This window comes from Thamnophis elegans, chromosome 4 (genome assembly GCF_009769535.1).
Source record: "Thamnophis elegans isolate rThaEle1 chromosome 4, rThaEle1.pri, whole genome shotgun sequence".
Classification (NCBI taxonomy): Eukaryota; Metazoa; Chordata; class Lepidosauria; order Squamata; family Colubridae; genus Thamnophis; species Thamnophis elegans.
The window spans coordinates 53,769,317-53,796,978 of NC_045544.1; the positions used below are offsets into that span (position 1 = coordinate 53,769,317).

At 38.1% G+C, this 27,662-nt stretch overlaps 2 protein-coding genes and 1 long non-coding RNA gene across 8 annotated transcripts in view; 2 read left to right on the forward strand and 1 right to left on the reverse strand.

Annotated features, from left to right (window-relative positions):
* The window catches only part of PLEKHG1 (pleckstrin homology and RhoGEF domain containing G1), a 60,177-nt gene extending 37,784 nt beyond the window's left edge, over positions 1–22,393 (forward strand). Inside the window, 9 exon segments of the mRNA XM_032215689.1 lie at positions 336–422; positions 4,796–4,829; positions 5,906–5,998; positions 9,665–9,703; positions 10,578–10,600; positions 11,710–11,895; positions 12,891–13,004; positions 13,901–15,566; positions 18,369–22,393. Coding sequence (XP_032071580.1) covers positions 336–422; positions 4,796–4,829; positions 5,906–5,998; positions 9,665–9,703; positions 10,578–10,600; positions 11,710–11,895; positions 12,891–13,004; positions 13,901–15,566; positions 18,369–19,420 — 3,294 coding nt within the window. The 3' untranslated portion in view covers positions 19,421–22,393.
* Positions 1–24,075, reverse strand: part of LOC116507503 — a 59,781-nt gene extending 35,706 nt beyond the window's left edge. For all 5 annotated transcript variants that reach the window (XR_004255221.1, XR_004255220.1, XR_004255217.1 and 2 more), the window contains exons 1-2: positions 23,996–24,075; positions 10,556–10,633 (exon numbers count right to left, since the gene is read on the reverse strand). This is a non-coding gene — a long non-coding RNA (uncharacterized LOC116507503). The remainder of the gene's footprint in view (positions 1–10,555; positions 10,634–23,995) is intronic.
* A 71-nt stretch (positions 24,076–24,146) lies between these two features.
* The window catches only part of MTHFD1L (methylenetetrahydrofolate dehydrogenase (NADP+ dependent) 1 like), a 144,266-nt gene continuing 140,750 nt past the window's right edge, over positions 24,147–27,662 (forward strand). For both annotated transcript variants that reach the window (XM_032216815.1, XM_032216818.1), the window contains exons 1-2: positions 24,147–24,453; positions 27,015–27,099. In XM_032216815.1, the coding sequence (XP_032072706.1) occupies positions 24,245–24,453; positions 27,015–27,099 (294 nt within the window). In that variant the 5' untranslated portion in view covers positions 24,147–24,244. The remainder of the gene's footprint in view (positions 24,454–27,014; positions 27,100–27,662) is intronic.

The window sequence follows — 27,662 nt, forward strand, 5'->3', positions numbered from 1 at the left end:
GTACAACTTTCTTACCTCAGCACTGATTAGTTTCAGGCTAGCACTTAGTTGAATCCATTTTTATCAAAGATAGAAAAATATGGATTTATTTTCAAGCGAGCGTTGTGCCTAAAATTGTCTGTGATAGTTGGTGATCTCTGTGTAACTGTGTGGCATGTACACTGTGCTTTAGTTTTGACAAACAAGAAAATTGTAATCGTTTTTTGGAAAAAGAGCCAGCTTTTCAATTTGAAGTCAGATCTTCTCCACATTCCGATAACCTTTACTGATTTTTTTTCCTTCTGGTATTTCAAGAGCTCTAATTTTTTTCTAACTGTCTTGCCCTTTTGAAATAGGCAAAATCACAACAAGATAAGCGCCTTTGGATTCTTCATTTGAAAAGATTAATTCTAGAAAACCATCCTGCTAAAATTCCAGCTAAGGTAAAACCTTTTTATCATTTTTTTTTAAAAAAGAAAGCATTTTACTTTTCTCTTGAAGGAACATCTGTGCAGCCGTGTCATTACATATAGTACTTTCATAGCATCAGTTTAATATTCCTTTGGATCAGGCCACTTCAAACAGTTTTGCCTTTGAAAATATTATTACATTACTTTATTATGATAATCGATCTTCTGCCTAATTTTTGATGAGCAAAATATTAAATTATTAAAATATTTACAGAGACCAGGACAGGGAGAGCATGATTTCTGGAACTCTTTTCAACCTCTTTACCACTTGTTATCATAGCAGGCATCTGAAATACTGAAGGAGGGATAGTGGATCTGCATTATATTGATGTGTATTTGAATGCACTGGGAAGAACAGGGTGGGCTACCTGTATTTTGCTCTGTGTCATGTGACTGGGCAGGAGGATAACTTAGAAAGAAGCACTTGGCTACTTTTTTGAACAGTTGCCTAAGTCTATCTCAGTAGTAGGTTCCGGATCCCATTGCAACTGATATGCTGCAATGGGGCCGAGCGTCCACCACGTGCACATGAAACAGCACGCGCATGCATACCCACCGTCCGCGACGCTCCATCTGTTTGGCGGAGTGTTGCCCAGGTGCCTTACTCTCCGTGCACTTGTAAAAATGCCCCGGTTGGCTCAAATAGTGGTAAGGAGAATGGGTGGGCGAGTGGGCCCTCCAGAACACCGTACAGGAACGGTACCTGGTGCTCCCAGCAGGCACCGGTATGCCCATACCGGGGCGTACCGGTTGTATCCCACCACTGGTCTATCTCCCCCTCCACACAATGCATTGGGGAACATGTTCTGCATTTTTGTTGTTGTTGTTGACAGTCTAATCAAGGCCATTTTCAAACTCGCTGGCTTCACCTGCCAGCCCAGATTTGATCCCATTCTCTCATCATTTTGTACTAACATATATGGTCTCTTCACTGTTTCAATTGGGAGTGTTTCCCTATCATATTTAGAGATGTCTATATTTCTCTACTGTTCTGCATGCCAGTAGTGATCTTCCAAGGACCATCCTTTCATTATCAATCTATTCTTGCAATTCTGGAAGAAATGCAGATTGTTTTTTACTCATTAAATATACTGCAAAATGAATGCAGTTTGAATAGTAAGGTAAAGGTAAAGGTTCCCCTTGCACATATATGCTAGTCATTCCCGACTTTAGGGGGTGGTGCTCATCTCTGTTTCAAAGCTGAAAAGCAGGTGCTGTCCAAAGACATCTCCGTGGTCATCTGGCCGGCATGACTAAACGCCGAAGGTTCACAGAATGCTGTTACCTTCCCACCAAAGGTGTTTCCTATTTTTTCTACTTGCATTTTTACATGCTTTCGAACTGCTAGGTTGGCAGAAGCTGGGACAAGTAACGGGAGCTCATTTCATTATGCAGTGCGAGGGATTCGAACTGCCGAACTGCCGACCTTTCTGATCAACAAGCTCAGCGTCTTAGCCACTGAGCCACTGTGTCCCTGAATAGTAATGTGCAGTTATTCTGTACCGAACCAGTAATAATATTTTTTCTACAAAACTATCCAAAGATTTCATGGGACACTTTCTGTCTCCAGAATAGGAAAATCTACTCTTTTTTTAAACCAATTTGTATTCTATTCTCCTATCTTTTATTTGGCTTTGACTTCTGCTTACTTCACTGCTGCTATTTCAGCCAAGCAATACTGAAACATCAGAAGCAGCATTTTCATTCATGGAGTCTGTCTCTAGGCCTGTAATACTTAAATAGTCTAGAGTCTTTACTTTGGCAATATGTACATTGAACAATCCTTGGAAGCTTATCCATGTCAAATTATTTATTCTTTTAGTATTTTTATCTTGTTTTCTGTAACGGAAAAATGCTCCCCGGTAACAAACAAGAAAAATAAGTTTTTACTATGCCAAGTGGATGGTGTTCAGGTCTTGGAAGGATATATTCCAGGAAATGAAAGAGTGATTTAAGGTGATTTAAATATAAATTCGACGTTCATACAGCAAAATCTGAAATGACTGATTTGTACAAAATCTGGGGAGGGAAAGGGATGAGTTTCTATTTCTTATCAGTTACCAATACACACACACACACAGACACAGACACACACACACCCTTTTCTAATGTCTTCATTATTACATTTTAAAATTAATCCTTTTTTAAGGATGGAAGAAAAGAATAAGTTGATAAATTCTTAACTGAACTGGGATCTGATTCCATTTCTTTTCCCTAAAAATCATTTTTTTCATTTGTTGAATTGATCCGCATATTGATTATACAACCTTGGATATAATTACAACTTTTCCACATTAGAGGCCCTTCTACTTGTTTAAGAAGGGGCATCTGCTTTTTTGATGATGTCTTTCAAACAGATTTGATTCAGCCTTTGACAATGTATCTTAAATATTCCAAATGTTATTCTAACCCTCAACTTCTTTTCAGATGGAATGATAGTATTAGATAGGTACTGGTACAGGCTGCGTATTTGAATTTCATGAGTAGGAGTCAGAATTGAATCAGGAGGAGGTGGCGCAGTGGTTAGGGTGCAGTACAGCAGGCCACTTCAGCTGACTGTTATCTGCAGTTCAGCGGTTCTAATCTCACCGGCTCAAGGTTGACTCAGCCTTCCATCCTTCCGAGGTGGGTGAAATGAGGACCCAGACTGTGGGGGCGATAGGCTGACTCTGTAAACCGCTTAGAGAGGGCTGAAAGCCCTATGAAGCGGTATATAACTGCTATAACTGCTATCAATGCAGAATGTTTATTTGTGCACTTCAAATATATTGACACAGATGTTGTCACCTTTGTTCTCTGACAAATAGTATTTCCTAGGACACAATGAGGAAGCACTAAATAGCAATAGCACTTAAACTTATATACCGCTTCACAGTGCTTTATAGCCTTCCCTAAGCAGTTTACAGAATCAGCATATTGCCCCCATCAACTTGGTCCCCTCATTTTTCTGACCTCAGAAGAATAGAAGGCTGACTCAATCCTGAGCTGCTCAGAATTGAACTCCTGGAGTGAGCAGTGAATTAGTCCTACAACACTGCTGGCAGGCCAAAGATTCTTAAAGGAACCTGTGTACTGCATTCTAATCACTGCACTACCATGGCTCTGAAACAATAGAGATGAAATTAATAATTATGCCAAAACATTTATATATTAGAAAGATGAATTCATAATCAGCTATAATTGTGTATTTGCTGTACGACTATAAGACTTGGCTAAATGGCAGCAATCATATATGTGGAAAGCAACTATGCTGTGAGAAACTATTCTTTTTAATGCATTTTATTTATTGATATGTCACATTTAAAATTAAATATAAAATAAATATAAAAATAAATTGCTCAGTTTCTTCAGATAATACTAGACTATAATTCATATCATTTCTGACTATCCACTAGTTTGTTGGTTGTGAGATGATTTTGAGTTTTACAGTATTTAGAGGATCACCCATACCTGGTACATGCCATCATTTTCATAAACCAAATGTTAGCATATATTTTTTGAGTGAGATAACATTTTGTAGAGAAAATAATAAAGGGTTTTTATGAAGTTACTGTAGTTATAGGTTGGTCTTTACATTTGAGGTTGTACACTTGCTACACCTAGTGGACAATAGCTGAAGTACTCCTTTAATCTTGCAGATTTATTGTATACAATTTTGCCATGTGAAAACAATGTAGGGTGCATTTTTCCCATCAACATGTTTTTTTTAAAATACACACACACAGGGTAAAAACAAAATGCAGGTTTCTTTGTTTGGGTTTGGTGTGTTATCATTGGGTGAGAGAGAAATTCTTCATACTTTTTAATCTGGTGATCCTTGACAGCAATGTCTTTCTAGGTCGTTCTTTATATTATTTTACTATAAAATCAGAAATAAGACTGACTGATCAGAAAATAGTCATGAATGAAGCATTTGGAGTGCGGGGAAGGGGCAGGAAGGGATTGACTCGCTTGTTTCTAAAAGTATCGCTCTAAACTACATATTGGTTTGTTGAACACTGTGTTGGGGCATACATATTTGTCAAGATTAATCTCTGGTTTATCAGAGAGTCAGAAATTTATATGATGATTATATTCTGCTTTTCCTCCTAGACCAAAATGCAATGCGATCTAATTAATCTTAAAGTTATCACATTACTTTAAGTGTCATAACTGAGTAGGGATTTAAATTGGATCTTTATAATCCCTTTCCAATCTTGTGATAATTCAATTTTTGCTAATTGATCATTCAATTCAATATTTCTACCACAATTTCAAATTTTGTTAGTAGCCTTGAAAGCCTGCAAGAGCAGGGAAGGCATGATATAAATCAAATAAATAATTTGTATCCAATATTTCTTTTTCAGGCCAAGCAAGCAATTCTTGAAATGGATGCAATTTGTAAGTATATCTTGTTTAAATAATTAAACTGCATTTCTATTTCTAAAGATGGGAAATAAATATTGAGAGATGAAGATATTTAATGAACATAGTTGATGCTAGCTGTCACTAGGTTTCTGAGGGCTATGTAAGGTCTGTTGAATAACTATGTGAGACACATGTACGTCTCCCTTAAAATGTTGCTATTATGCAAACTCACAAATGATACCTGGCTCACTCTGTTTCCAGACAATCTGACTTTTGTAGGTGTCCTATTTGTAATGTAGGACTGCAGATCAAGTTGCTTAGCTGCCCATGTAACATAATAAAATTTCCACAAGCATCCTTATGATATTTTCTTTTTAACTTCCTCTTATATACAATAAAAAGTTCTTGGTGGATGGGTGTGCATTTGTGTATATTATCTGTCTGTGTCTGTACATATGGGGAGCTTTTATAGTTCAGAGACATTGTGCTTCCTGAGAAATAAGGTCAGATTATAGCTATGCTTAACCTCTATATTTTATTTTTCCCTGTATATGTGAGTGGGATTAAATTTACTTAAAGACCCTTTTAAATAATATTTTTTGTATTCTTGTATTGATATGTTCACAATCCACTGTGTTATATAATGTGTGTGTGTATGTGTGTATAGGTGTAGGAAGAGTTGTGCTATGATGTGGCTTGTTTGCATCCAGTATATGTCAGATGATCAAAAATATTATGTGATACTGTTGTTTTTATGTTCATTTTTTATTATACCCTGCCAATCATCTGTTAAGGCTACATGTGAATTCCTTCAGCATGCCTACTTTACCAAGAGCTGTGAAACTTGCCTAAAACGATTGGGTCATCTCTGGAGAATTATTATTATTATAAGAAAGAAAATTAAAGGGTTTTCTTGAAGGGGACAAATGAATCCTATTCTGATGTGTTGTGATTTCTGCCTTTAGCTGCATGTACCTATATAAATCTCAGCATGAATCCTATTTCTGGATCGTACTCCATTGTGGCAGATCATTCAAAAGTGTAGTTGTGGCTGAATCTTATACATAAAGCATTACTTTCAAAATCAAAAAACTTTTTTTTTAAAATAGATCACCCAGGGTTCCATTACAGCCCAGAAGAAATGAAAGCTTCAAGTAACTCTAAAGAGGGCATCACTCCACAAAGGATGAGAAGGAAATCAGGTAATACATTTTGCTTTAGGTATGCTTATATTTACAATTAGGGACGCAGTGGCTCAGTGACTAAGGCGCTGAGCTTGTCAATCAGAAAGTTCGGTGGTTTGAATACCTAGTGCTGCGTAACGGAGTGAGCTCCCATTACTTGTCCCAGCTTTTGCCAACCTAGCAGTTCGAAAGCATGTAAAAAATGCAAGTAGAAAAATAGAGACCAGTTTGGTGGAAAGGTAACAGCGTTCTGTGTGCCTTCATTGCTTAGTCATGCTGGCCACATGACCACGGAGACGTCTTTGGACAATGCTGGTTCTTCGGCTTTGAAACAGAGATGAGCACTGGCCCCTACAACTAGCACATATGTTTCAAATTTCATAGGAATAAAATACAGATTTAAGACTGAAAATAAAAGCAATATAAAAGTTATAATGTGAGCCACAGTAGGAATGATCTTTAAAGAATTCATATATTCATACAAGTGGTGGGTTTTGGCTCTTGTTGCAATCAGTAAGCTGCAATGGGATCTGAGCATGCACCACGCACATGCATGTGCACTCACCACCTGCAACACTCCAGCTGCTCAGTGGAGTGTTGCGCAGGCGCCGTACGCTGTGCATGTGTGCACAGATAGCCCGTTTCCTTCAAATATAGGTAAGGAACGAGGGCGGGCGGGTGGGCGGGCCCTCCAAAGCACCGTTCTAGTATGGTGGCTGCTGTTTCTGTCAGGCACCAGTACACGCATACCGGGGCGTACCGCCTGCAACCCACCACTGATACATACTGGCCATATTATGGTAGAAATATACTTTAACTTCACAATTTAGCAGTAGCTTGCGATTACACTCAGTAGTGGGGTTTGTTACTGAATAGCCACATGAGGTTGCACTGCAAATAACCTCTTTGAGCAGATTTGTCTCTCTCATGAATCCACACTTCATTTTTTAAATAATCTACATATGTGATATTTTTATGTGGAGATATAAAAAGTATACAACAGATACCTCTGTAACATACTCATCTTTATAAAATACAAAATATGATACATTCATCATTTCTGGTTGAATTCACTAGTCTCCAAAAATTGTTGCTTTTCCTGGTGGAAGAAATGGACATGAGATAGACTGAAATAAATGGCTCCTTGCCCTGTGCCCTACATAAACGCTGATTATACCAAATAAAACAAGTCACCTTTTCCACATACAATTTCAGAGGCCTCAAACCCACCTCTATTGGTATCCATGCAGTAATTGCTTTGTCTGCCCTCAACTGCCTTGTGCCTTCTCTTTTTAGAAGAGTGGTGTCAGGCCCAAACAACCAAGTTCCCACACAATTACTGTATTTTTCAGAGTATAAGACGCACCAAGGTTTTGAAGAGGCAATTTTACGCACCAAGGTTTTGAAGAGACAAATTTTAAAAAAGTAGGTAGATAGATAGAGGGAGAGAAAGAAAGATAAAAACAGTAGGTAGGTAGGGAGAGTGAGAGAGAAAGTGTGTAGGTAGGTAGGTAGATAGAGGGACAAATTTTACAAATTTTTAAAAAGTAGGTAGATAGATAGAGGGAGAGAAAGAAAGATAAAAACAGTAGGTAGGTAGGGAGAGTGAGAGAGAAAGTGTGTAGGTAGGTAGGTAGATAGAGGGATAGAGAGAGAGAAATAGAGAAATACAGGAGATAGGTAGAAAGAGAGATAGTAAGGTAGGTAGATAAAGGGATAGAGAGAGAGAGAAATAGAGATAGAGAGATAAATACAGTAGGTAGGTATGGAGAGAGTGAGTGTGTGTGTAGAGGTAGGTAGAGAGAGAGATAGACAGAAATAGGAAGAGTTGGAGAAATACAGTAGATAGGTAGGGAAAGAGAGAAAGAGTAGGTAGGTAGATAGAGGAGGGGAGAGAGAGAGAAATACAGAAGTTAGATAAGGAGAGAGAGAGTAGGTAGGTAGATAGGTAGGTAGGTAGGTAGGTAGAGGAGAGAGAAATACAGTACATTAGGTAGGGGGCAGAGAGAGAGAGAGTAGGTAGGTAGGTAAATCTTTCCAGGTGTATTTATCCATGTGCTGGAGAAGGAAATCTCTGACAATCTGCAGCACCTAAGACTTTGTTTCTGCTGACACAGCACTTGATCAATGTAATTCTCATCAATCAGTTAAAGAGCTTCCCAAAAGGAAAAAAAAAACGTTTTTGCACTCTGCAAACCCCAAAATGGCCCGTTTTTTGTGAAAACAGGCCCAGTTTTTTTTTCCAAAAATAGCTTTGTGGGGGGGGGGCTTGCAGAGTGCCTCTGGGAGGGAGTGGGGGGGGGAAAAATTAGCAAAAAAGGCCCATTTTTCACAAAAACGGTCCCGTTTTTTGTCCAAAAAATTGCATGCATAGCCTTATGGAGGCTTATAGAGTGCTGCTGTGGGCTGGGGGGGGGGCAAAAATGGCCCATTTTCTGCTCATTTCTGCCCTCCCCATTTTGGTGAAGGGGGCGAGGCTTCGGGAGGCAAAAAAATGCTGTATTCGATGTATAAGACGCATCCAGATTTTCAGCCTCTTTTTTGATGAAAAAAAGGGCGTCTTATACTCCGAAAAATATGGTAATTACTTTATTTCTCATGCCTGTTTCAGAGGAGTCTTCCCAGACTGGTGGTTTGGGCCAGACTAGATAAGGTTCAATGACAACCAATTGGATTTTGCCTTCTTGTGTGTCTATGTACACACTAATTTTCTGCTTGACTTCTCCTCCCCACCCTCCGGCTTGGCCAGTGTCTCCAACAAACCATGAAGTGCCTGTATGGTGTTCCCACTGCAGATATGAAGCAAGGATGTCTGCAGACTTGGTTTTGGCTACCTTAGTCACTTAGCAACTTCTCTCTTCAGGTACAGCTGAGATGGAGCAGCACTTGCAGCTGCTTCTTCTGAGATACTAGAAGGGCTTTGATGCTCTAGGACAGTGTTTTTCAACCACTGTGCCATGGCACACTAGTGTGCCGTGACAAAGTGTAAGGTGTGCCGTGGGAAAAACACTTTATATATAGTCAATATAGGCACAGAGTTAATTTTTTTTAACATTTTCTAATGGTGGTGTGCCTCGTGATTTTTTTCATGAAAAAAGTGTGCCTTTGCACAAAAAAGGTTGAAAAACACTGCTCTAGGACATGGGTGTCAAGCTTGCAGCGTCACGTTCCCATCACATGATGTATCGTGACGTTCATTTTCTCCCTTCGCGGAGCTGGGTGGGCTTGGCCTGCATGTGACACATCCACCTGTTTGACACTCCTGTTCTAGGAAGATAGCGTATCTACAGGCCATTTCCTTCCTAAAGGCCAAGGAATAAAACCAAGTTGTCATTAACACTGCTTGTCAATCTTGTGCTAATGAATTCCACATTTTGAAAGCATGATAAGTTTCTCTGTAGTGCAGTTGAATGACATTGAAATATATAGTGTTTAATTCTTCCTGAAATAGATTCCTTTATTTTTCAGGTAGAGTTGTATAGGAAATCTGTTGAGGTAGTTTGGTTTCAGCAGTTACATCAAGATCTAAGAATTCCATTTCCAGGAACCTTTGTAATTTCAGCTTGGTAGTTATAAAAGCTGAATGTATCTGGGTGTAAGAGACATGTAAAATTAAATAATATACTTAACATGTTTACAACATTTAAAAATAAAAATATTAATAAATACATGTTTTCCACACAGAACCTTCTTCCAGAGTTCATAAAATCACAAAATCAAGTGGTAAGTTACATAATATCAAAATACAAGATATACTTTAGTTACAATGCATATTTAAGCATGGCACATTTCACTGAAATTATCCATGTAATTAACTTTTATATAGAATTTATATAGGAAATAACATCAAGCCTTAATAAAGATGTGTATCACAAATAATACAAAATTGTGAAGAATAGCAACTTTTCAAATGGGTAGGAAGACATTTCTAGCCCCTGAGTTTGTAAGCATTAAATGGCAAAAATGGTGCTATAGATGCCATCCATTCACCAATCCTTACAAATGTGACTGAACTAAAGGCACCCATCTGTGGTAGATTTACACTGAAGGCATCATTTACACTACTTCAGGCTGCCATGTGAGACTGCACTCTGCTGTAATTAAACTTCTGTTGTTGTTTTAACTGGATCATACTGCTATTTTTAAAAATGGGGCTGTTTTAAAGAGTTGCAGGCTGGTTTTGCATTGGTGTTCCCACACTGCCTAGCCTTAAATTACATTATTTCCTCCTCTAAATGAAAACAAGAAAACAGAGAGACGTGCATGCCTTATTAAGAGGAAGATTTCTCATTGCTTTCTTTCTTTATCTTAACCTTTTTAATTCTATTGGGCATTAAAGTCACTACAGTACTGTGCTACCTATTAGCTGTTTCTGAAGCACTTTTTCCTGCAATGAATAAATTCTATCCAATTAACTAAGCAGCTGAATAGTTTATCTACAGGAAAGAAATGTTTTCTCTTTCCCATCCTCTACCGAAACATAAATTTAAGTGTTCTTAAATTTATTTTTATTCTCCCTGGATAAAGTGGTATACTAAAAGTTAGTATAAATGCAAGTCACCATATGATACTTACGTTTGTTTTTCAATCATTTCAGAAATGGACCCAAATTTGCAAAAGGTAAACTATATTGTTTATTGAAGGAACTGGCAGCTTAAAAAAAAAAAAACAGATGATGAATATTACCCATGACATATCTATCATCTATCTATTTACGGGTAGTCCTCAACTTACAACCACAACTAAGCCCAAAATTTCTGTTGCTAAGTGAGACATTTGTTAAATGAATTTTGTCCCATTTACAATCTTTCTTACCACAGTTGTTAAGTGAATCCCTGCAGTTGTTAAGTTAGTAGCAGGGTTGTTCAGTAAATCTGGCTTCTCCATTGACTTTGTCAGTGGGTAGCAATAGGTGATCATATGACCCTGGGCACTGCAACCATCATAAATTAAGTCAGTTGCCAAGCATTTGAATTTTGATCACGTGACATTGGTGCTCAACGGTCATGTCACTTTTTTCAGTGCCGTTGTAACTTTGAATAGTCACTAAATGAACTGTTGTAAGTCAAGGACTGTCTCTCTGTCTATCATCTGTCTATGCTCTTAAATTAAAATTTTCTATCTGGAAGCTTTACCCTTTTTTCCTGTTTTGAAGTACATCGAAACAAACAATATTTTAATGTAAATATTTTAATGACCATGTTGCAAAAAAGAGGAGGAGATCAGGAACAGGAGCAAACAGTTACATGATAAAACATAGGTGATTATTATATGCAAAAACAGCAGAGGGCACACCATAGAGATCAAGAAGAGTTATAATACGAATCTTCCAAGCTAAAAGCTGTGCATATATGAGAAATGATTTAAAAAAAACAGTCTACATATGCATGCTCTGCAAAGCACACCACAATATACAAGACATATTTTTAAAGCAGGATTGGAGAATTTCAAAGGTCACCCCAATCTTTGAGCAATGTGTTGAGGGCCAGATGTGAAGACCAAGGACCACAGCAGGCAGAATCATTGAATTGTTCTTTTAAAAACCATTTGAAAAATAAAGACAAGATAAATTGTCTTTTAAAAGAGCATGATTTTAATAGCAAAGTAACATGAAGATGAAGAGCATTGTGGGCTGCTCTGGATACTCTGCTAGGCTGTATAAAAGGTGAACTGCATAACACAGAATATGGAATACTTAAATCTTTATTTTTCCCCCTCTCTATCCCTAGCGGATGAGTACTGAAGGAACCCTGCTATCTCAGACCGAGTTATTCCTCAGTCCCAGGAAGAATCATTCACTGAATTGCCAACGACTAGATTCAAATGAAGCAGCCTATAGCAGTGGTCAGGAGGATAATATTCTCACATATGTTACAGAGCAGACTGATGCTGATGATGAAGAAGAGACCGAACAAGTAAGCACCTTATTTCATGAAATGGGGAGAGAACACATTGATCCATTAATATTCAGTATCATACTATGTTTTCCTAAAAACAGTCTTTTGACTCCCGAAATAAGCACTTGGCCTTATTTTCGGGGAGGCCTTATTATTTTTGAAGTGCAGGAGGCGGCGAGTGGGGGTCACCTCATGGCTGCTGCTGTGTTGCAATATTTTCCGGGAAAGCTTTTTTTCGGGGGGAGGGCTTGTTTTAGCACATGCTCTCAAAAGCCTGATTGGGCTTATTATCCAAGGAGGCCTTATATTCGGGGAAACGGGGTATGTAGAATGGCTCCATGAATCATACTAAGCTGAATATACAACGGGGTATCCTTGCTTTAGCTTTCAGCAACCCAAATCAATTAACAGAGGAGGTTGACATTTTCACATCTGCATCCTAGCCATTGGGGGAATACAATAGGAATTTCTGAGATCTTTTGAACACTGTTGTATTCTGTCCTCTGCCATGGAGCTTAGCAATAAAGGGAGGAATTCTCTCAAAAGAATTTCCTTCCAACACCCAATAGTTATACTGAGCTAACAGAAAGAAATTTGGTAATGTGCTGAGAGGGTGAACATATGAAAGAATAAAAAATGAAAGAGAAGACTGAATAAGGGAAAAAGACTGAGAAACATGATATTAAAAAGTGAGATGCAGAAAGTATAGTTGAAGATGTAATTTCCTCTCCTTGTTGATCCCCCTTCATCCTACCAACATTCATTAATTTAACTGTGCATATATTGGTGTGTTACCAATATTTTAACATAATGACAACAGTTCCAAAAAAAATCTTGTTTGAATTTACTCCATGAGACCATCGTAGATGTCAGTGTAGATAGAAGAATCATACAAAAATAGTCTTCCATGGTATCAGATGAAATATAGCATCTACTTGTTGAAATCAGAATGTTGCTAGGCTTTACTTTGGCTGAAATTAGACATATAGTTTAATATTCGCCCATTTCCACAGAGCACTCAACATTTTCAGCAAAAACCAAAGGGAGGCCGCAAAAGATTGAATAGTCAAGTTACTGAAAATTTTGAGAAGCGAAGGACTTTTAATCTCAACATATGTGAAATTCAGGTAATTGAAAAGTTGTGAAATCATCATAACAGCACCTAACTCTGGTTGAGCTAAAACAACCATAGTAAATATGATTGGATTAACTGTTTAATATTTGGATGGGAGTTTAACAGAGAACATCAGAGATGTGGCTTAGAATAACAAGCAGAAATAATATACAAGGAAAATGAGTGCTAAACCATGTCTGTAATGATATTAAGAAATGTATGTGGACATGGATATGAACCCATTCAAATTCCAATAATTTCCTTTAAAAATATCATAGAAAACTGATTTTTTCATGTGTTGAGAGATGCAAATGAAGTAAAAAAAGGGAGAAAAATCAGAGGCTACAACACAATAATCAATAAAAACAAAAAGTTGTATGGGATCATTTAATACTGTTTGCACATCCTATTATCTATCATCCCCTTCTCTGTGACTTATCCCTAGGAAAGAAAAAAAATGTTGATAATCAATAGGTTCTACTTAATGCTAATTAAAACAAGCTTACATCTAAGTATGAGTCAGGATGAAGTAGCATTATAAGATTCGGTTCCAACTCCTGTGGACATGTCATCAACTTTCCAAATTTTGGGTTTCAAAAGGCACAAGGTGCTTATAGAAAAATATCATTTTATGTGTACAGACAAACATAAAGGTTTGCAAGCAAGCAAGAACTCTCTGGTATCCCGGTTCCTTGCATGTTATTTAGTTATGGTTTTCATAATAGAATGAACAAGAGTATACGTCTTAAACCTTAGAATACAACAGAACTATCAGTGCCTCCTTCCTATGCAATTTAAGGAATTGTCATTTTTGCTACACAAGAATCAGAAATTTTAGAACTGTTCAGGATTAGCATTGATGTAATTAGAATACAGACTAATAATATTCTATATTTGAAAACTTCACAGAACTCCAAAAAACGTACAGATGAAGCTCCTTCCCAGATGAACACAAAGCTTTCATTTTCCTGCAATGAGGATAGTCGGTTATCTGAACAATTTACTCCCCAAAACAACTCATTTGTGGCAAATATTTTGGGGAGAACAGCTGCAGTGAGAAATATCTGGACAGACCATCAAATTCGGCAAGCATTGTTCCCAAGTAGACGACCTCTGCAAGACAATATAGATGATGATGATGATGATGATTACCAAATGTTCATGCCATCAGACTCCACATCCAATTTAACTTCCATTGCATGTGAAGAAAGGACCCCATCAAACCGTCCTTGCAGTTGGCATTTAGGACTAGTCCATAAAAATGATATTTCCAACCTGAACTCCCATAGAATTATGAGGCGGGCCAGCAGCGCTGGTGAAAGTAAAACTGGAGCAAGATATAGAAAGAATTACCATGATCAAAGTGCCTCTTGGAATGAAATTAAAAACTCCAGAAGTGACATGGACAATCTTCAAGAATGTCAGGAATCTTCAGAAGAATTGACTATAGATGACATAGATCATGTCTATGACAACATAAGTTTTGAAGATTTGAAGTTAATGGGGCTGGCTCAGAGGGAAGAGTCCAACCATGCCCCACAAGGGTCAGCTAAAGATTCACTCTATGAGACATATGACGAAGACTATTCTTTCAAAAAAACTCAAGCATCTCAAAACAGGACTTGTATTCCTAGCAGAAATGAAGCCATTCCCAGGAGAGAGCCTTCACCTGTAAGGTCTTATGAGTTAAGGATTAGTGAGGAAAATATCTATGATACCATACGCCTTCCAGAAGAGTCAGTGTCAAATTTCAAAAGTGATCCCCTTAAATGTTCCAAAAAGAGAAGTTTTCTGGGTATGGAAACAGATTTTACATGCTGTAACCAGTTCCGACAATTTGTTTCTGAAGAAAGCCTCCAATTCAGTGAAGATGAAAATCCCTATCATTACGTTCCATTAGATCGTGGCTGCTTAAATTTGGCAGAGAGTTCCTCAAATTCTGATTCACACTCTCACAAGTCTGTTGCAGATAAATTATCAGAGGAAGTAGATGAAATCTGGAATGACCTGGAGAATTATATCAAGAAAAATGAAGAAAAGTCACGGGATCACGTCCTTGCGGCTTTTCCTGTCTGCAAAGATGAGGTTGATAATCAAGCATCTAGCAGAACTACTGGTGGACCAAATAAAGATGTAAAATATTCATTGACTATGTTCCCACTACCGGAAAAAGGTGTTTTGTCAAAAACTTTGCCAAACAAGGTAGCCAGGTTAAGTGAAGCCAACATTAAGTTTGAAGAGGCAACATCATATAAAGCAAATTCACTAATAGATCTCAACAGATCTTCTCTCTCAAAAGACAGATGTTTTGCTGATAGCCTTTACAAATCTCCCAATAATATATTCTGCACAGTAAATACAATAAATACTAATGGTGAACTGGATTCTGTGGATAAAACAAAGAACCGTGTTTTTATGATGGCAAGACAGTACAGTCAAAAAATCAAGAAAGCGAATCAGTTTTTGAAAGTAAAAAGTGCAGAGCAAGAACAATTTCTGAATCGGCAACAGAAATCAAAGCACAAGGACTTAGCAGCCATTTTAGAAGAGAAGAAACAAGGTGGACCTGCCATTGGTATACTTATATTTTCCCTCATTTTTTAAACTGATCTGTTGAATACTTGAACACAATGACTTATGGGTATACTTTACCCATCCATTGGTCAATATTTCTTTGAATTGACTGAAAAAGTCCAATTAATATACTTATGCTAGCATTTCTTTCATTATGAGTAAGATCTATCCCTCTGTTAATGCAGCCAACAGTGTGCAGCAGCTGCCAAAAAGCCAATACAGTTCTAGGCTGCATAAACAGAGGGATAGAATCAAGATCACGTGAAGCGTTAATACCACTTTATAATGCCTTGGTAAGGCCACACTTGGAATACTGCATCCAGTTTGGGTCGCCATGATGTAAAAAAGATGTGGAGACTCTAGAATGAGTGCAGAGAAGAGCAACAAAGATGATTAGGGGAATGGAGGCTAAAGCATATATAAAACAGGTGCTGGAATTGGGTATGTCCAGTTTAATGGAAAAAAAGAGTAGGGGGGACATGATAGCAGTGTTCCAATATTTCAGGGGCTGCCACAAAGAAGAGAGAGTCAACTTACTTTCCAAAGCATCTAAAGGCAGGACAAGGAACAACTTGCCTCCAGAAGTTGTGAATGCTCCAACAGTGTAGGTTTTTAGAAGAGATTGGACAACCATTTTCTGAAATACTATAGAGCTTCCTGCCTGAGCATGGGGTTGGACTAGAAGATTTCCAAGCTCCCTTCCAACTCTCTTATTCTGATTTGAATTTTATAGCACTGGCTTAACTAATTGGCTTTTAAATTAAGCCACATGTTTAATTTAAATCAGAAAAGCAGTACGTTTCTCAATGCATTTAAGAACATGCTTACCATAAATTCTAAACAGTTGCGTAACTTCATTTAATTAATAAAAAGGTTATGAGACAAACATATAAACATAAATGTTGTATTTTGCTTATATTTGCTTGAAGTGAGGAATGTACCAATAATATTTAGTTTTATTGTCTTCTCCAGACATTTTATTGTGGAATATATATATATATATATATATATATATATATATATATATATATATATATATATATATATATATATATATATATATATATATATATATATATATATATATATATATATTGGCTGGGGAGAATGTTAAGAGGGCTAGTTATAGTGTCATTAAAGAGTAGTGGGTTTTCATTGTGCAAATGAAGAGAGCAACCATGTTTTGAGAACAGATACACAGAAATGCCTTGAAAAATATTGTCTGATTGATTGGACGTATGTGCCTCCCATCTTATATATAATAATTCTGGTTGGCTCACACAAAAAACAGAACAGGAGTAAAAATATATATTTAAAAAAACCATTTAAAAAATCCCAAAAAAACCTCATGGTACTCAAAAACAGATTATCCTCCCTTCATTGACATTTAGAGTTGCTAGGCTCCAGCCACTCCCTAAACTAATGCTTGTGGGAAGAGCTAGTTCTTCAAGGCCTTCCAGAGGCCAAGGAGGGTGGAGGCCTGCCAGATCACTAGAGAAGAGGGTGCTCCACTGGGCAGGGATCACTGCAAAAAGGCGCACTTCCTAAATACCATCATATGACTTTACTTTGGTATCAGGAGACAGAAAACTGAGTGGATGTAGTTACAGGAATAAGTATGTAGAAGAAATGATAGAAGAAATTGTGTAGCAGTAGTTGTCAGGCATCAACAACTGGACCCTTACATGCACAGTACAAGCTAATTACTTTCTGGCTATAATACATGAATCTCCCCTGTCTGGCAGCCTACTCCTGGGAACAATTACCGTGGCATTCACAGGCCGTTTTTTGCTCAATTTTGCCCCTCCCCCCAGCCCACAGGAACACTCTATAAGCCTCCTAAAGCCTATGCATGCCCTTTTTTTGACAAAAACGGCCCATTTTTTCGCAAAAATGGACCATTTTTGTCTTTGTGCGCCCCCTCCGGCTCTACAAGCCTCCTAAAGGCAATTCATGCCCTTTTTTTGAAAAAAAATGGGCCCGTTTTCACAAAAAACAGGCTATTTTTGCTAGGTCTGCAAAGTGCAAAAACTTTTTTTTTTAATTTGCCTCTTCAAAATCTCGGTGCGTTTTATGTTCCAGTGCGTCTTATAAGCCAGTACGTCTTACGTCTTATACTCCAAAATATATGGTAGATAAGGCTTCAGGGAATTTAGGGCAGTTGACCTTAGCCCTTTTGCACTTCTGCAGAGTGACTCCAGGCTAGCGCCATGCTTGATCCCTCCTCCCTGAAGTGAGCACACTATGTCATCATGGATCTTACAGTCAGTTTGTGGTTAAAAGCATCCATCTAGAAACTGGGAACCATAAATTCTAGTGCCACGTTAGGCATGAAGCCAGCTGAGTAGCCTTGATCAGTAATTCTCAGTCCTAGGAAGTAGGCAATGTCAAATCATTTTTAAAAAGGAAACCTTGCCAAGAAAATTTCATGGATGAGTTCAAGCAGTTGCCAGAAGTCAACTTTGACTTGAAGCTAACAAAAATAAAATTAAGGGGTACATATATTATACAGATGGATTTCATTTAGGCTTCTGGTTGCATGAACTTCATATATACCCTAGTTTGCTCCAGAGACATCCTTCTTCAGAAGATGGAGGAGAAAGCATAGGAAATGGGGGAGAAAGATCTCTGTGTCTAAGATCAGATGTTCATCTATATTTTTTTTGCAGTAATAGCATGTTAAAATCTGTGACACTTGACTAAAGTTTATTTTAAAATATCCTTATTTATCAGGAAATGTTAACGCACTGGTGTTGTCATCATTATTTATTAAGGTTAGTTAAAACTTCTCTTTGTTTTTTAGGTGCAAGAATTGCTGAATATTCTCAACTATATGATCAAATTGTATTCCGGGAAACCTCACCCAAAACACAGAAGATTACTTCTCAAGAAACAAACATAAGATATTCTTCACCTGTTTCCACGTCTCACTTAGCTGCAGAATGCTTAAAAGCTGAAAATTGGCTTTTGCATTCAACATATAGTAATGGAGAACTTTCTGACTTTTCTCCTTGGCCAGAAACTCCTCACCTGAAGACAAAAAGCTCCCTTATAGAAATGGGGGGGACGCCAAATGTGAGACCTGTAACCTGCTCAGTGCCTTCCTTTCAGACTCCCCTTCGTCCACACATTCCTGCACAAAGGTGGAGTACTATTATAAATCAACCCAATAAAGAGAACTTGTATCACAGCCACCTTTATAATTCTTTAGGCAGGACAGAGAGCAGTACAAGGCCACCACCATCTAGCAGATCACAGTCCTCTTGCTCCATTGTGCTCAACAAGTCTGAAGAATCAATAAATTATCCACCTGAAATGAAGAAAAAGCATTTGCATTCCAACAAAAAATGTCTGACTGACCACTGTCAAGAATCAGTGTCTGTTGCCATCCCTGGCCATTCAACATGCAATGAGACAAAGCAGGCCTCAGAAAATGTCTCAGATGTTATTCTACAAGATTCTCAGAAAATTCTGAGAGTGAAAAGGAACTTGCCTTCAAAAGCACAAATAGCAACCCACAATTATTTTAGTAATTTCAAAGATACTGACAATGGAGAAGGAGATGATGATGACTATGTTGAAATTAAATCCGAAGATGAGGGATCTGACTTAGAGACTTTCTGTAACCAAACAAAGGACTTGGATCCCAAAGTAAATCCGCACCCTACTCATTTAGAAACTCCCAGTGGCAAATTGTTGGATCCTTCTAAACTATCAGATCCTTTCTTGACAGCATGCAATGATTCGGACAAATTGAATGATTACTTATGGAGTGTGCCATCTAGTAATCAACCGAATATTGTCCAGTCCCTAAGGGAAAAATTTCAGTGTCTCAGTTCAAGTAGTTTTGCTTAATGTTGCCTTTTCCCCAATTCCATTGTTCAGCCTTAATGTGTTATAGTATGACCACCAGTTCTTGTCTTATTGTGTGTGTGTGTGTATGTATGTATGTATGTATGTACACATACACACATACATACACCCACAAACAATTATAGGAACAATACCTTGCATTTGTGTCATTCTGTTCTAGCAACTTTAGTGTATATTAGAACTGGCCACATACACAAGAATTTCATAGAGAAACAACGGTGGAACATCTTCAGTGATTAAACTTTATGCATTCATAATTTATTTGCTTTAACACAGAAGAATGAACTGCTTTGACTCAACTGAAATGTACTAATGTGTTATATGTATGTACTAGTTACGTTGCTACACAGTTCTAATTAAGTAAAACTGCAAATGGTACAAACTAAATGGATCTTTGGGATCAAGCAACAACATTTTTCAGGAATTCTAATTTAGGAAATCCCTTTCCCCCCAATGCACTAAATAATTTATTTCTACCCCACTTCCAAGCAATCATGTTTCCAACTCACAAATTTGATACCCACAAATCAACAGCAGCCTAGGACCCACCTGCAGAGTCGTCTTACTGGCTTTGGCATCAATTTGAAGGCATCTGGGCATAAGTTGCAATCTCTGGCAACAAGTCAGAGGGCATGTATGCATGCCCTTATCAGTCTTAACATCAATCATGCAAGTGGGTCTAGAGAAAACTTTAAAATTAGGCCGACCAACTAAATAGCTTCTTCAGGTTGGCATAGGTTTCTCCCCCTTGCTTATGTTGCTGTACATACCCTTTTTGTAAGACAGCTTCAGTTTGAAACACTTGAAAAAAATACGTGAATACATCTATACAATCAAATTTCATATGAAGGAGAGTAATGATCTAAGTACCAACTGAAGTACCTTTTACTGAGCAGGATTTGCTTTCTTACATCATTCCACCAAAAGGGATAACAGCAGTCAGAATTTTTATGACATGAGTGGTGACTTGGTGATTTGGCAAAGCCATCAAATTAGCAAGTACACAATCCCTTTTACTAAAATAAGTACTGAAAGAGATATGCTCCTTGAATTACTTTGAAATTCATCATTCTGATGTTTTTTCTTAGTAGAATGCTAGTTCACTTTTATTTTTCTTGTATCAGGAAGCTGCCCCGACTTCAGTAGAAAAACTGACTGCAAATCGAAGTGTGTTTAGTAAGCAGATGAAAAATAAGTTCATATGAATTTAGGGATTTATTTAATAAAATATGTAAAATAATATAAATATAGTAATAGGAATCCAGATACAGTAACAAGGTTGTGTCTGCTTTATTATACTGGAGGATTGTTGTTAATCTTAAAAAAAATAGTGAAATATGTAACGTAGTCATATAAGGGACAAGCGTCAGTATATTTTGAGTACTTTTTAACCTTGCTGGCAGGGAATAAAAATAGCTGAATTCAATATGGATGAGCACCTAAGACATAGTTTTTGTAAAAGCAAAGGGAATGATAATGATTTTTCTGGTCTGGATGAAAAAATTCTGAGGAACTCCACCTCTAACTTTTTTATATAGTTCTTGATTGTAGATAGCTACCCCAAAATTAGACAAAAGTATTTAATTTGGGGAGGGGGGGCTGCTTTATAAAATACGTACAGTAGCCAAAATAGAAAGGAAACCATTGTTCACCTGTGTGAATATTATGTTCGCATTGGTTAGTTGAATAACGCAAAAGATCACACATTTTTCTGAAAATATTTTAAACAGATTTATTTACAGGTTCGGAAGGCTAATTCTATTCAGATTTTCAGATTGCTCCAAGGATATGTTTTTCTAAGTTCTTGTGTTTAAACAGAACAAGTAGGTGCCGTTTCATCTACAGAATGTAAGTTAACCTTTGGGTGACAAGATAGGCCTACACATTTGTTCATTAAATACGGAAAAAGTAAAAATGGTTGTTAAAATTAGAATATTGGGGGCAGAGAATATTGTATGTAAGGGGCTTGCTATCACATGTACTGTACATTCTTTGTTGTCCAGTTCTAAAGGTAGGCATATCATCTTTTTAATAATTTACAGCTCTCCTTCAAAACTTTAAAGAGATTTTAGAGGAGCCTTATTTTTATCCAGGTAATATTGTCTGTAAAAAAAGTCTAATTGTTTTTTTTTTAAATCTATTCTGTATTTACTGGTAGTACCTGCACTATACTACTGGACAAATGCAAAATGAAGTTGCTTATTCTGGGTGGATTCACACCAACTTTCCTAGTTTCAACATATCATGTGTTACCGTTTTATTCTATTGATAAGAAATAGACCCTCTGTGTTGCACTTTTACATAACTCATTTTGTAAAGACTATGTAAAAATATATGTACATGTAGAAGAGTTCTTTTTTCTCCTTTGTTATGCTTAAAAGCTGACTGTAAAGCATGTCAAACCTGTAAGTGCTGTGTAGAAAAAATAAATACTACTTGCTTGCAGCAGTTACCTCAGACATTTTATGAACTACTTTATTTAATTTTGCAGAAATAGATAGTTGCAGAGGCTCTATTTTTTTTAAGAAATAATATCTTTTAAAGCTTTTCTGTACTAACCCTTCAGCTACCTTGTTCTGCAATTATTGTCTTTTTCTGTCCATGCAGCAGCCTGGAGAAGAAAACATTAAAGCTTAAATACAAAATCAGTGCATTCAAGCCATAGCAAGAAGGTTGGGTTTCTATACCCAGTAAGCTAGTCAAAGTGACGAAAGGCCTAGGCAAAATGAATATTAATATTTTCACTCAAAATAACCTTTCCTTTCACCTGTAAGACATATTAAAATCACTACAACTAATTTGGAAAAAAGCCCTGTCTAGACTACCAGGAGTGGAATTTAATTATGAACAATTAAATTAACAGGCCAGGAGCAAAGTCTACAAAGCAAACCTACTATCAGTGTCTTTGGCCAGCTGCCAGAGCTTACTAGCAGCTACAAATGCAACAAAATCCAAAACACAAAAATGACAGCTGCCAATTCTTTTAAATAGTGGGGAAAACATTTTTCAGTTTTTGTTTGACTGCTGATGCCAACACCAATCAGTTGCAATATCCCAGGCTCATGTGAACACCTTTTGCAAGCTTCTGGCAAACAGTCAATGGGAAAGCCAGATTTACTTAGTAACTTAACACCTGCAGTGATTCACTTAACTGTGGCAAGAAAGGTCATCAAATGGGGCAAAATTCACTTAAATGTCTTCACTTAGCAATGGATATTTTGGGCTCAATTGTGAGTTGAAGACTACCTGTATTATGACTTGTGTTGGAAAGTTTAAAATGGTACCATAGTTTGTAACCAATTTAGGATGAAATCTGCTATCAGGAGTCAGTCTACATTCAAGTATAAAATATGAATTCCTAAGGCCCCACTAAAGTTATTACCTAAAAAGGAAGAATTTTCATCATTGACAAATTGAAAGAATGCCTTAAATTTGCCAAGAACATACAGGTCCTGGACTGTTGAGAAATCTAAATTATAATGGATTCAAGAAAGGTAACCAATAACCTGTCCTTGAAGTTATGACCATCACAATACCCTGACACATGACTGCAATTTGGGAGCCTGGCAACTGGCACTCACGAAGTCAAGTGATTATGATTTTAAATGACTGCTTTCACTTAACCACTTGATTCACTTAATGACTGGTAATATTCATAAAATCAGGGCTGTGCAAATTATGACTCACTTAATGACCACATCACTTAGCAATCAAAATTCTGGTCCTAACTGTGTTAAGTTGAAGACTATAGTGAATAATGGACTGGCAATTTCTGTCTAGCAACCCTATGTTCAACTTATTTTCCTCTGGGGGTAGATATAAAAAACCCCAAAATTCTCAGAATTATTTTTTTCCCTGGTAACTTCATGATCACATTTCTTAAGAAAAGTATAAGTTGCTCCAGCTTTCTCCCAGTCTGTTTTCTGATCTCCCAACTGTGCCACATTGGAACTCATACTTTCCCCTTCAAATTATAATATGGCCATAGCAACATCAGGAGTGCATTCAATACAAGGGATTTATTTTTTTAATTCATCAGTAATTTTTTAAAATTGTCTTTAGGATTTATCTCCGAATCTGCAACTTGAAAATTTTGAGTTCTACTTTTCTCACGGGGGAAGAAGCCAAGACCTCTGCTCAGTACCCAGGAAACGGGTCCCCGTCACACTTAGGATCACGCACCTCCTACCCGTTCTACTTTCTATGGAGATTCTGAGTCACCCAGGTTGTCACGGTTGTCCCAAAGGTGCTTTTTCAAGAGGCCACTGGACTTTCTGGTTTTTCTTTGAAGACGTTTCACTTCTCATCCTGACGGGACGGTGGAGAATGGAAGGATTTATACACCTTGCAGACAGCAGGTCATTAAAAGAATGCAAATGACTAGCTGTCTGCAAGGAGTATAAATCCTTTCATTCCTCACCATCCAGCCAGAGCTGAAAAAGCTTCTTGGATGAGAAGCGAAACGTCTTAAAAAAAAAAAAACCACCATCCCAAAGTCCAGTTGCCTCTTTAACAAAACACCTTCTCGTCTGCAGCCTCGCCAGCCCCCTCGCTTACCTACGAGGCCTTTATTTCTCTCCCCGCAATACGGAAAGGAAGTGGTGCAACCGACTCCCTCCGCCGAGCTTGGCTCCGCCTCGCCTCCTACAGAGGCTGGAGCCAATCCAGCGGTGTCCGGCGGCCAGTACCCTACTCCGCCTCCCTTCCAGCTGCACCGCGCGCGTCCTTCCCCAGAGCCCAGCTCCTCCTTCTCCTGCTCGCCGGGAACCACAGGGTACTCTTCGGCCGTCTTCTTTCCACGCAAAAATGAGGTTTTCTGCCTTACGCCGCCTGCTCTGCAGACCAGCGGGGCCCGCCAAGAAAAGCTTCTGCGGCTTCCCTCGCAAAAGGCTGCGCCTCGTGCCGGCCGCTTGCTCCGCGGTTCTCTCGCCCCAGAGGGGGATCAGCAGCACGCGGGGCTGCGGCGAGAAGCAACAAGGCACCGGCAGCGAAAGCGCTCAAAGCTACGCGCTGAGGTAGGCGGCTGCACCGCGCACGTTGTATTGTGTGTTGTGTGTGTATACATGTATTTATATGTAATATAAAGAAAAAGAAAAAAGTGTCGGCTGCCAAATCTCGCCACTCATTCTTTTATAACTAGAAAGTGGCCGGCCGGCCCCGCACGTGGGAGACTTCTCAAACCCCGCCTTCGCGTTGTTGGGTCTGATGCAATAAAGCCTCTAAATTGGCGTGGAGAAGGGGGAAGTGGCGGCTCTCTGAACCAATCAGCCTGAAGGAAGGGAAAGGCGCGTTCCCCCCCCCGGACACGTGACTACCCTCCTTTTTGGGGGAAAGGGGGAGGTTGCCGGCTTGTAGAGTAGAATGTTAGCGGACCGGGACTGAGTGGGAAGTTGAAAAGGTTTGCCACATACGACGGCTCTTGATCCAGCTGTTTGCATCTGCGTTAGTTGTGGTTTCGTCCGAATAGAATAAAATAGAATAGAATAACATAATCCAGGGGTTGTTCATCTTTAATTTCCTATCCATGTCACACCTGACCCGTGTGACATGGAAAGCTGCTTCAATCAGATACAGGCAGGCCTCCAAACCTACCTAAGAGCCAAGGTGGCGCAGTGGTTAAATGCAGCACTGCAGGCTACTGCTAGATCAGCAGTTCAGCGGTTCAAATCTCACCGGCTCAGGGTTGACTCAGCCTTCCATCCTTCCGAGGTGGGTAAAATGAGGACCCAGATTGTTGGGGGCAATATGCTGACTCTCTGTAAACTGCTTAGAGAGGGCTGAAAGCCCTATGAAGCGGTATATAAGTCTACTGCTATTGATATTGCTATTGCTACTCAGCTACCTCTCATATATTCTGCCAAATCTTAACAATTCACGCTGACCAAGTACTTAATATTCAACTGGATATTTCCAACTTGTCCCACAACATTCAACAAACAGATGGAAAAAAGCAATCTGACCAGTGTTGTCTATCCACAAGCAGAAAATGAGCCCCTTTAAAATCCGTGGCAATTATCACTCGAGTTTCACTTGTCCGAATGGGTTCTACGACTTTCTTGAAAAGCTGGCTGAGAGAAAAAGAACATCTTGTCTTTCCTTTGGCCTTTTATATAGTTTGTACACTCTGTGCTGGTCTTTGATAAATAAAGATGTGATTTGATTTCTACTATACTTGCCAAGTGGGGTTAACTGCCTTGTGGTTTTGAAGGGACATATCACAGAAGTGAGTACACCCCCTCACATTTTGTAAATATTTAAGAATATCTTTCCATGTGACAACACTGAAGAAATGACACTACATACTTTTATACTTTGCTACAATGCAAAGTATAATACAATACAATAGCAGAGTTGGAAGGGGCCTTGGAGATCTTCTAGTCCAACCCACTGCCTAGGCAGGAAACCCTATACCGTTTCAGACAAATGGCTATCCAACATCTTCTTAAAGACTTATAGTGTTGGGGCATTCACAAGTTCTGGAGGCAAGCTGTTCCACTGATTAATTGTTGTAACTATCAGGAAATTTCTCCTCAGTTCAAGGTTGCTTCTCTCCTTGATTAGTTTCCACCCATTTCTTCTTGTTCTACCTCAGGTGCCTTGGAGAATAGTTTGACTCCCTCTTCTTTGTAGCAATCCCTGAGATATTGGAACACTATCATGTCTTCCTTAGTCCTTCTTTTCATTAAACTAGCCATACCCAGTTCCTGCAACTGTTCTTCATACATACATACATACATACATACATACACACATACACACACACACACACACACACACACACACACACACACACACATATATAGTGAGTATACAACTTGAATAACAGTGTCAATGTGCTGTCCCTTCAAAATAACACAAAACACAGCCATTAAATAATAAGGAAAATAATGGTGGTCAAACAAAATGTTGGCCCCATTTGGACATTATCACTTAAGGGTGATAATCACAAGCGTTGCCAGCAATTTAGATATTAAAGGATGTGTGTTGCATTATTTTGAGAAGAGAGCACATTTACACTGTTATACAAGTTGCATACTCACTACTTTATAGCCAAGTGTCATTTCTTTAGTGTTGTCACTTAAATATTACAAAATGTGAGGGGGTATACTCACTTCCGTGATATACTGTATTATCTATTGCATTGTATTGCATTGTAAGGCAGTTACGATTTGGGGAAAACTTACTTTTAGAAACCAAAGGTTTCTTGTCAGGCAACATCAAAAAAATATGGAACATCAGAACTGCATGACATGGAAACTGGCAACAATAAATAGAGAAGGTTTTTACAGTTTTATAGTTTATCTTGCTAATTCTTTTTGAAATATTTTCTTCAAACTAAACACTGGTCTCTTACTTACTAAAAGTTAACCTAGATTAAGGTGCCTGACAAACAGCACTCTTCAACAAATTACAAAGAATGAACAAAAATGAACAGATAAACTCTTATGGATTATTAGTTTATGAAATTGTCTGATGATGCAACTTTAGGCTTAGTGTGGGTGGTGATGTTATGCTCAGTCAATATATAATGGTTGAAAACAATATTAACCATTAACACATTTATTATTATTTCAAGAGAAATAATTGAGACCTCAAGAAAAGCCCTGCATTTACTGAAGCAAGAACACCCTAAATGTAAGCCAACACTTTCTGTTATACAGGTAAGACAAAAATAAAATCTGCAGGATTTGAATTTCAAAAGTGGGCCGTGTTTTGTGGAAGAAAGGAATATTATGGAGTCATAATATTCATATGACTCCAACCTCTGATAAAATTGAAATCTATAAATATACAGTGGCATTAAAATCTGTGTGATAAGTGGAAAGTAGAGGTTTTGTAAGCGTTTCTGTTGCATGGTGAACAGATAGCTGGTAAGAATAGTTTATTCTTACATTTCCTTAATAGGTGGATGTAATATATTGCAATGAAATTTCAGATTAGCTTAAATTTTCATTATCCCTCAATAAGAATAACACTGCTTTGGATGTGGTGATATCCCTTCATGTGTAGCCCTCCTAAAAAAACAGGTCTAAATTGTGGATGCTGCTTTAGAACATAACACAGTATGGAGTGCCAGACAAGTTGAAAGAGGGAATTAGTACAAATGCTCCATTGGGTTTATGCCAGTGGCAGGCAGTCTGTTGCACTCCATTGTTTACGTAGTCTTAGCAGTTGTAAGAATTGAAATCCAACACATCTTTATAGAGTCAGGTGTGAAAAGCTG